The 10,930-nt window shown below is 48.2% G+C and overlaps 1 protein-coding gene across 5 annotated transcripts in view; it reads left to right on the top strand.

Annotated features, from left to right (window-relative positions):
- PIGC (phosphatidylinositol glycan anchor biosynthesis class C) overlaps nucleotides 1-10,636 on the top strand; it is a 55,702-nt gene extending 45,066 nt beyond the window's left edge. For 3 of the 5 annotated variants that reach the window (XM_056523269.1, XM_056523265.1, XM_056523268.1), the window contains exon 2: nucleotides 9,486-10,636. In XM_056523269.1, coding sequence (XP_056379244.1) covers nucleotides 9,541-10,491 — 951 coding nt within the window. In that variant the 5' untranslated portion in view covers nucleotides 9,486-9,540 and the 3' untranslated portion in view covers nucleotides 10,492-10,636. Of the gene's footprint in view, nucleotides 1-7,194; nucleotides 7,338-9,485 lie in introns of those variants that run through there. The other 2 variants (XM_056523266.1, XM_056523264.1) reach the window with 2 other exon arrangements.
- Nucleotides 10,637-10,930: the final 294 nt, after the last annotated feature.

The raw sequence follows: 10,930 nt of genomic DNA, 5'->3' as shown, positions 1-10,930 counted from the left end.
TTTGTAAATGACTTCTATAAAAAAAAAAAAAAAATCTTAATCCTTCCAGTACTTTAGCTGCTGAATACTACAGAGGAAATTCTTTTCTTTTTGGAACACAGAGCTCTCTGCTGACATCACGAGCACAGTGCTCTCTGCTGACATCTCTGTCCATTTTAAGAACTGTCCAGAGTAGGAGAAAATCCCCATAGCAAACATATGCTGCTCTGGACAGTTCCTAATATGGACAAAGATGTCAGCAGAGAGCACTGTGGTCATGATGTCAGCAGAGAGCTCTGTGTTCCTAAAAGAAAATAATTTCCTCTGTAGTATTCAGCAGCTAATAAGTACTGGAAGGATTAAGATTTTTTAATAGAAGTAATTTACAAATATGTTTAACTTTCTGGCACCAGTTGATTTAAAAAAAAAAAAAAGTTTTTACACCGGAGTACCCCTTTAAGCTATAAGTTACACATGGCTCATGGCAACTCACCGCGCTTTCAGGAGACGCCCGCGATGGACAGCGGATGGAGGGGCTCCGCACTCCTCACATTGTATTCTCGCAGGGTGCTGCTCCTCCGGGGTAAAGTGCGGACACTGGGGATAAAACACAGAATTACTTCTATTCTAGTAATTTCCACGGATTTCTACTTTGCAGGTCACAAGATCTTCATGCGTCTCCTGACAGTATCCCGCGGCTCGGCGTACGCGTCTAACACTATAACTGGGACTTTTTGTTACAGAAGCGGAATGAACTTGTTCATTCTTATGGCGGGCGGACATTCTGCAAATTAGCACGTTCTGCCGGCGCTAGGACCGCTGTCAAATGCCGTCTTTCTATAGACGGCAAAGTATGTCCGAGCGCCAAAATGGCCGATCTTTGGTCACCTCCCTTCCCAGTAAAGATGGATTGAAAAAGACGCGAAAAAAAAGGAAAATGTTGACACAAATTGCTGCAGCAGGAAGGGGTTAATGAACTTTTAAAGTATGAAAACATTTTTCACACGCCTTCTTTTCACCTGTGTAACCATAGTTTATTGCTCCAGAGTATAAACCAGTTATATAGCAGTAGAACATTTACCGACCAGATGTATCTGCAGAACGGACTATAAACTGGAGCAATATCTGAGGGAGACGGCTCTATATATACAGTGTGTCGTTTGTTATATAACGTGCATGGTCGCCATCTAGTGACCAGTCATGGGCATTGCGCTTAAAATTGCAGTAGTGTGTATCAGTGGTCCTTTGTATGTATCTCTACAGCTATTATGAAGCTACATAGGCTTCTATGAGACGTGGCTATAGGTGTTCACCCGCCACATCACAGTCTCCTGTCACCACAGTCTCCTGTCACCTCACCGGTCACATTAGTTACCTGTCACGTTACAGTCACCCGTCATATCATCTTACTGTCACTCGTCACTTCACACTCACCCGTCACATCACATTAGTCGCCTGTCACATCAAAGTTACCCATAACAGTCACCTATCGCGTCTCAGTCGATTATCGCGTCTCAGTAACATAGTTCATAAGGTTGAAAAAAGACCGGAGTCCATCACATTCAACCTATATCCCTAATGAGTCCCTACTGAGTTGATCCAGAGGAGGCAAAAAACCCTCATTCTAGAGGTAAAAACTCCTTCCCGACTCCAAATATGGCATCAGAATAAATCCCTGGATCAATGTTCTGTCCCTATATATCTAGTATACATAACCATCGCCATCTAGTGACCAGTCATGGGCATTGCGCTTAAAATTGCAGTAGTGTGTATCAGTGGTCCTTTGTATGTATCTCTACAGCTATTATGAAGCTACATAGGCTTCTATGAGACGTGGCTATAGGTGTTCACCCGCCACATCACAGTCACCCGCCACATCACAGTCTCCTGTCACCTCACCGGTCACATTAGTTACCTGTCACATTACAGTCACCCGTCACATCACAGTCTACCATCACCTCACAGTCACCCGTCACTTCACCGGTCACATTAGTTACCTGTCACTTCACACTCACCCGTCACATCACATTAGTCGCCTGTCACATCAAAGTTACCCATAACAGTCACCTATCGCGTCCCAGTCGACTATCGCGTCCCAGTAACATAGTTCATAAGGTTGAAAAAAGACCGGAGTCAATCACTTTCAACCTATATCCCCAATGAGTCCCTACTGAGTTGATCCAGAGGAGGCAAAAAACCCTCATACTAGAGGTAAAAATTCCTTCCCGACTCCAAATATGGCATCAGAATAAATCCCTGGATCAATGTTCTGTCCCTATAAATCTAATATACATAACCAGCGATGTTCTTACTCTCACCTATAGCATCACAGTCACCTATCGCATCACAGTCACCTATAGCATCACAGTCACCTATCGCATCACAGTCACCTATCGCATCACAGTCACCTGTCTCATCACAGTCACCTATAGCATCACAGTCACCTATCGCATCACAGTCACCTATCGCATCACAGTCACCTGTCTCATCACAGTCACCTATCGCATCACAGTCACCTGTCTCATCACAGTCACCTGTCTCATCACAGTCACCTGTCTCATCACAGTCACCTGTCTCATCACAGTCACCTGTCTCATCACAGTCACCTGTCTCATCACAGTCACCTGTCGCATCACAGTCACCTGGGAGAGGCCTCGTGCTACAAGTAGATTTATTGTTTAAAAGCCAAAGACAGGAGAGATAAAGTAATGGATTTCAGGTGCATCAGCTGCACCTCTATTGCATAACAGTCAACTATCACATCACAATCACCAATGACCTCAAATGTCACATCGGTCACCTGTTGTATCACAGTCACCCGTCACTTGTCACATTAGTTTCCTGTCTCATCACAGTCACTTATGACATCACATATCTCATCACTGTCACCTATGACCTCACATATCTCATCACATTAGTCACCAATCACATCACAATCGCCGAAGACAGTGTTTCCCAACCAGGGTGCCTCCAGCTGTTGCAAAACTACAACTCCCATCATGCCCGGACAGCCAAAGGCTGTCCAGGCATGCTGGGAGTTGTAGTTTTGCAACAGCTGGAGGCACCCTGGTTGGGAAACACTGGCCTAAGACATATTACTTTGTCCCCTCAGCTGATTTCATGTCTCTTTAGCTGACACTACAGACTGATGTCACTGGTCATAGTAACTAAAGCCCAAGGATCTATGCGCTCCCTGTGATGTGGGATTTACTTCTTAAGGGTAGGTTCACATCTACGTAGATTTGATGCGCAGGATTTTCTGCTGCAGATTTCAATGTAAACTAAATGACTGAGCGCCGCTTCTAATCTGCTGTTACAAATCCTGCGCATCAAATCTGCGCAGGATCCTGTACGTGTGAACGCGCCCTAAAGGAGAAATAGCTGGAGATTTGTAGGAAAGCTCTTGTAATCCTCCACATACTAATAAAAGCCAAACCCTAATACAGCAGGACCGGGTGACTTTCCTATGTTTATGTGGGCGTCTCGCCTCTCCTCTGGGCGATGAGGTCAGAATTAAATAAGAATTGGACATTATGAATTTTAACGTTCCTTCCTTTTATTTAGCAACTGAGCCTCTTCTCCAGCATGTGAGCCTCTCATCGCCCGCTCCTCGTGTTCCTCGCTCGCTCCTCGTGTTCCTCGCTCGCTCCTCTTGTTCCTCGCTCGCTCCTCTTGTTCCTCGCTCGCTCCTCTTGTTCCTCGCCCGCTCCTCTTGTTCCTCGCCCGCTCCTCGTGTTCCTCGCCCGCTCCTCGTGTTCCTCGCCCGCTCCTCGTGTTCCTCGCCCGCTCCTCGTGTTCCTCGCCCGCTCCTCGTGTTCCTCGCCCGCTCCTCGTGTTCCTCGCCCGCTCCTCGTGTTCCTCGCCCGCTCCTCGTGTTCCTCGCCCGCTCCTCGTGTTCCTCGCCCGCTCCTCGTGTTCCTCGCCCGCTCCTCCGTGTTCTTTGCCCGCTCCTCGTGTTCCTCGCCCGCTCCTCGTGTTCCTCGCCCGCTCCTCGTGTTCCTCGCCCGCTCCTCTTGAGTGTTTGTCCATCAGTGAATAAAGGTGTATGAGCACCATGTTTTTGTAAAAACTAATAGAAATTATAGAACACATTGCGGGGCATTTATCAAATCTGTACTTGCTTCTTATTTACTTTAGAGCAAAAAAAAAGTTGCGGTAAAAATGGCGGCCGTGCACCCAAATTTACCAAATGGAGCACAGACATTGATAAATGACCACAGAACTGCTCTGGTTAAATGTCGCAGAGTAGTGGCCGGCCATGCGACAATTGTATTAAATATCGCACTGACCTTAAAGGGGTAGTCCAGTGGTGAAAAACTTATCCCCTATCCTAAGGATAGGGGAAAAGTTTGAGATCGCGGGGGGTCCAACCGCTGGGGCCCCCTGCGATCTCTCTGTACGGGCCCCGGCTCTCCGCCGAGATAGCGGGTGTCGACCCCCGCACGAGGCGGCGGCCGACACGCCCCCTCAATACATCTCTATGGCAGAGCCGGAGATTGCCGAAGGTAGCGCTTCAGCTCTGCCATAGAGTTGTATTGAGGGGGCGTGTCGGCCGCCGCCTCGTGTGGAGGTCGACACGCCCCCTTCCCGCGGGCTGTCGGGGCTCCGTACAGGAGTTCGCAGGGGGCCCCAGCGGTCGGACCCCCCGCGATCTGCAACTTATCCCCTATACTTAGGATAGGGGATAAGTTGCTCACCACTGAGTCACCACTGGACTACTCCTTTAATACAATTTTCGTATAGAGTTCTATAGGGAAGGGTTGACCTCTCCTGTGATAACTTTTTTTTTAAATCTGGCCCGTGCGACTTTTGTTAGACTTTTCACAAAAAGTCGCACTTGATAAATTAGTGACCTCTGCACACAGTGCTGTAAATAAGAACCGTGCATGGTCGGAAAATGTAAAAGGTTTAAATGAAATGTCCCAGAAAAAGTCGCACAGGGCCAGCTTGTGACTTTTACTGTGACAAATTTCGATAAAAAAATCAGTCCGGACCCCTGCGATCATACATCTTTGGATAGGGGATAAGATGTATAAAGCTGGAATACCCCTTTAATATAGATGTACTGTGGCAGAACATACTATACCCACTGATATTATTGCAGATGCTTAGTTTAGATCTGTGAAGAATTCTTGGCTGCTGTTCACAATAGGACTCTTTTAGCTGTGGGTTGTCCCTCACCTGCTCCTCCTGGCTCTCCTTGAATACACAGGTCACTAAGAAGGTGAGCTGATCCTTAGGACTGGAGCTCCGGCGTCCCTGATCAGTGTGCGCCTGGTCCTGGAGCGGCCGCCGTAACCTGGGTCTGAATCAAATATACAGAGGAGTCATTATTATACACTGCTCAAAAATATAAAGGGAAGACTTATACAACACAATGTAACTCCAAGTCACTGTCACTAGTGTGAAATCCCACTGTCCACTCAGGAAGAACACTGATTGACAATCAATTTCACATGGAACAGACAACAGGTGGAAATTATAGGCAATTAGCAAGACAGCTTCAATAAAGGAGTGGTTCTGCAGGTGGTAACCACAGACCACTTCTCAGTTCTTATGCTTCCCAGCTGATGTTTTGGTCACTTTTGAATGCTGGCGGTGCTTTCACTCTAGTGGTAGCATGAGACTGAGTCTACAAGCCACACAAGTGGCTCAGGTAGTGCTGCTCATCCAGGATGGCACATCAATGAGAGCTGTGACAAGAAGGTTTGCTGTGTCTGTCAGTGTAGTGTCCAGAGCATGGAGGCGCTACCAGGAGACAGGCCAGTACATGGAGGAGGTCATAGGAGGGCCAAGACGTGGAGGAGGCCGTAGGAGGGCAACAACCCAACAGCAGGACCGCTATCTCCGCCTTTGTGCAAGGAGGAGCACTGCCAGAGTCCTGCAAAATGACCTCCAGCAGGCCACAAATGTGCATGTGTGCACTCAAACGGTCAGAAACAGACACAATGAGGGTGGTATGAGGGCCCGACGTCCACAGGTGGGGGTTGTGCTTACAGCCCAACATCATGCAAGACGTTTGGCATTTGCCAGAGAACACAAAGATTGGCAAATTTGGTGTGCTCTTCACAGAAGAAAGCAGGTTCACACTGAGCACTTGTGAAAGTCGTGACAGAGTCTGGAGATGCCGTAGAGAATGTTCTGCTGCCTGCAACATCCCCCAGCATGACCGGTTTGGCGGTGGGTCAGTAATGGTGTGGGGTGGCATTTTTTTTGGGAGCAGCACAGCCCTCCATGTGCTTGCCAGAGGTAGCCTGACTGCCATTAGGTACCGAGATGAGATCCTCAGACCCCTTGTGAGACCATATGCTGGTGCGGTTGGCCCTGGGTTCCTCCTAATACAAGACAATGCTAGACCTCATGTGGCTGGAGTGTGTCAGCAGTTCCTACAAGAGGAAGGCATTGATGCTATGGACTGGCCGCCCGTTCCCCTGAATCCGATTGAGCACATCTGGGACGTCTCGCTCCATCCACCACTGACTGTTGTTGTTATCCCCTATGTGCAGGATAGGGGATAAATTTTAGATCGTGGGGGATCCGACCGATAGTGCCCTCCTCCTCCTCCTGTACGGGGCCCGGCTTTCCCCAGGAGCGACGAGTCATGATCTCCACCATATATCTCTATGGGAGAGCTGTTCGGCCATCTTTGGTTCTCCCACAGAGTGATATGGAGGGGGCGTGGCAGCCCCCAATTCGGGTGGTGGTGGTGGTGGTGGGAGGGGTGACACGCCGCTTCTGGAGTCTCCCCCCCCCCCCCCCCCCCCCACACACACACAATCTTAAATAATAATAAGCCTGTTTTCTCACAATAACACATTCTGGCTAAACCAAATGAAATCTATTTTAATTTGGTCAGAATGAGCTTAGATGAGCGTTCAGGAGAACACGGGAGGGGCTGGAGACCATTCCGGGAGAGACCCCGTCTGGTGGAATGGATAATGCTAGCTGCTCAATGCCCTTTAATATCTTGTTATATAAGATGGAGTTGCAAAAACAATGCAGTTGTGTTTTTTTAAAAAAAAATTAGGTATAAAATAGTGTTTTAGCCCAGAAACACTGAAAAAATGATCCATAGGTGTTCATAGTCTTTAAAAGTTTGCCAGATGGTCCTGCTTCTATCCATGTACCCGCTGACATATCATACAGCTAGTCCTGGGCAGGCACAGTATATTGACAAACATGTTATTTACCTTTTTCTGTGCTGTAATGTAGGGGGCGCTGTGTTTCTTCCACTGGATCGCCATGAGATCACTTCTGGTCGGGGGATCCTGTCAATATTCAGAATTGCCACCTAAAGAAAAAGTGAATAAGCGAGAGTGGATTTAATAATGTGCGTCAGACTGGGGGTGAAGGGTCAGGTAAATTCACCAAATGATTCTCCTGTAGGCTATAATATAATAATGAGGCCATATGGCTAGCAGTATTCTGACCTATGTGCAGTGACTTTGGGGACAATCACTTGGATCACAGGGGTCAATTTTTTATGGGTTGATTCACAAATAATCTGTTAGACCTTATTTATGATCTGTCCTTGTGTGTACAAAGTGAAAGTCTTGGATTTGTACAGAAACAGAGGCTTCTATTAAAAGACAGGAGTCCCCGCTACTGAACATTGAGTGGGAAGGCATACACTGTATCAGTTATAGGGAACCTGTCAGCTGGATGCTTTCCCCGGACTGTCCCATTTACCTTTTTATAGATGTTTAGAACTGTGTCCGGGTGATGTCTTGTACCTGGCTGCTTCCAGTCACAATGGCCTCTGAGTTCCTAAGTCTGACACTCGGGGACAGCAATCAAGTCTGGCTGGGAGACAGGAGGCCACAGCCATGCTGTCCTATGACTGATTACTGTATGTATGCGGTAGGTCACATGACTGAATGCAGGGCCGCCATCTGGGCATCAGTCTGCCCTACACTGTGGCTGCTGCCTGGGCCGGTGGCTGTCACCTTAAGGGAGAGAGGGGCTGAAGAAAAAGCATCATATATTTACCTCTCTGCTGGCAGCAGCTGCCCTTTAAGGTAGAAGTGGCTGTCGGGACGTAGGGAAGCAAATGTGCCTCGCGCAGGCACATCTGTTACATGTGATATCAAGGACGTACAGCGCGGGACTGGAGCGCAGCACAGCAAGCGGAGCAGCAGGGAGAATATACTGCCCGGCCCCGGAACAATAAGGCTTTGTTGGTCAGCCTCTGTGCTCCGCCGCCCCTCCAGTCCATAGCAGTAGGTCCCGTCCGACCCCATGCTAAGGGAGCAGTGGAGCACAGAGGGGGCCTGGGCCTACAACTATGGGGTAACAAAGAGAGGGGCCTACAACTATGGGGTCACTGAGAGGGCCTACAACTGTGGGGTCACAGAGAGGGGGCCTACAACTGTGGGGTCACAGAGAGGGGGCCTACAACTATGGGGTCACAGTGAGGGGGCCTACAACTATGGGGTCACAGTGAGGGGGCCTACAACTATGGGGTCACAGTGAGGGGGCCTACAACTATGGGGTCACAGAGAGGGGGCCTACAACTATGGGGTCACAGTGAGGGGGCCTACAACTATGGGGTCACAGTGAGGGGGCCTACAACTATGGGGTCACAGAGAGGGGGCCTACAACTATGGGGTCACAGTGAGGGGGCCTACAACTATGGGGTCACAGTGAGGGGGCCTACAACTATGGGGTCACAGAAAGAGGGCCTACAACTATGGGGTCACAGAGAGGGGGCCTACAACTATGGGGTCACAGAGAGGGGGCCTACAACTATGGGGTCACAGTGAGGGGGCCTACAACTATGGGGTCACAGAGAGGGGGCCTACAACTATAGTGACCCGGTAATTTTACAGGATTTTAGCGGAGAAAAAAAAAAGTGCTTGCACTATTTTTTCCTCCGGTAAACTCCCGTCCCTCTGGCCGGATTGCCGAAGTAACTCTGAATAGCAGAGTCCGACATCAATGTGAACGAGGCCTAAAGGAAAGAGAAAAAAATTCAGCTTCTTAAGAATGAAAAATCCAAAGTTTATTGGGACATCAAATCAAAAAAATACTTTTCTTATTCCATAGAAAGTGCACATGATCGGCTGACAGGTTTTGACCTATAACAGATCTTAGTCAGGGACATGATTAAGAACTGTTAAAGTTTAAAAACATTTTGCCATTTTATTTGTGCTTTTTATAGGTTCATTGTGCATTCACATGTACTGTATCTGCACTGTGGCCCCCACGATCGTCTGTACGGAGCCTTGGGCTCTCCCAAAAAGTGGCGCGTCATGACCCCTGCCCGAAGCGAGGGCCGCCACACCTCCTCTATATATCTCTATGGGAGAGCCGTTCGGCAATCTTCGGCTCTCCCATAGAGAGATATAGAGGGGGAAAGCCGGGGCTCTGTACAGACGATTGCGGAGGGCCACAGCGCTTGGATCCCCCGGTGATCTAAAACATTTTTCTGTACTGTCGGACATGAGACTTGTTCTTTTAAGCATCAATGTGGAACCGAATATTAATCGTTTTCTCTTCTTTTGCAGGTGATGACTTTTTAGTCAATTTTTAAGCTCTCTTTTCTGAAAATCTAAGACCAGGATGAGTCCCGTTCTGCAGACTCCTGACTCCAGACCCTACGCAAGTGCAAAATGGGGAGGCAGTGCCCCTCCGGGCCCCGTCAGTACCCCTACTAGATGGAAGAAGGTCTTGTATGAACGGCAGCCTTTTCCAGATAATTATGTTGATAAGAGTTTCCTGGAGGAGCTGAGGAAGAACATCTACGTGAGACGTTACAGCTACTGGTCCGTGGTGTTTGAGTCGGCCGTGGTCATCCAGCAGCTGTGCAGCGTCTGCTCCTTCTCTGTCATCTGGTGGTACATGGACCAGGATCTTCTCTCTCCTCAGAAGCTGTTTGGGGTTGGCGCGGCCATAACACTGCTCGGTTACTTTCTCTTCGATGCCGTGGACACGGGTGCAGAGCGGAAGGTGTACGGCCGGACGCGGTGGGACGACCTGAAGAGTTCCCTAGTGTTTATAGCCTTTACTTACGGTTTCTCCCCTGTCCTAAAGACCCTGACAGAGTCGATCAGCACAGACACCATATACGCCATGTCTGTCCTTATGCTCATAGGGCACCTGGTCTTCTTCGATTATGGAGCCAACGCGGCCGTCGTCTCAAGCACCATGTCCATAAATATGGCCATTTTCGCCTCCGTCTGTCTGGCTTCCCGCCTTCCTCGCTCCCTCCATGCTTTTACTATGGTGACCTTTGCCATCCAGATTTTCGCTCTGTTGCCCAGTCTGCAGAGAAAGCTGAGAGCGTACACTCCATGGACCTATATCTGCGTGACCTTTCTGTTTGCACTGTTCTCTGTGGCCGGTCTATGGAGTATTTCCGCGGTCGGAGCCCTCCTCTTCTTCCTTCTTCTGGTGTCTGTGGCTTTTCTATGCCCGTACTTTTTAATCAGATTACAGCTCTTCAAAGACAACATTCACGGGCCCTGGGACGAGGCCGAGATCAAGGAAGATCTTTCTCGCTTTTTAGATTAATATTCTCTTTTATATGTATGTGTGTGTGTGTGTGTGTGTGTGTGTGTGTGTGTATATATATATATAATTGTACTTTGCTTTTACATTTATATATTTAATGGTAAATTAACGGTTTCACTTGTTGTCAATTTGGTAACGCTTTTATTAAATTAAATCCGTGCATTTCTCTTTATTCATTCGAGGAGTCATGTCCAGTCCTTACCACTAGAGGGAACCAGAACTCCATGTCTTGTCCTAACTTTCCTACAGATCTTTTTTTAAGTCTGGTCTATTGTCTGTCCATGTACAAAGTCTTCTGTATTTCTTTCTTTCTGTGTGAACAAATTCCTTCTTGTCCATAGCTGCTGTCTTGTTTAAAGAGTACCTGTCATCAACTAAACTTTCCCTGATCCCCCTCTCCATCTGTCCCTTACTCTTACTATGCCTATCCCTGTGTTTA

Source organism: Hyla sarda, chromosome 6, assembly GCF_029499605.1.
Source record: "Hyla sarda isolate aHylSar1 chromosome 6, aHylSar1.hap1, whole genome shotgun sequence".
Lineage (NCBI taxonomy): Eukaryota > Metazoa > Chordata > Amphibia > Anura > Hylidae > Hyla > Hyla sarda.
This window is presented reverse-complemented; position numbering and strand designations above follow the sequence as displayed.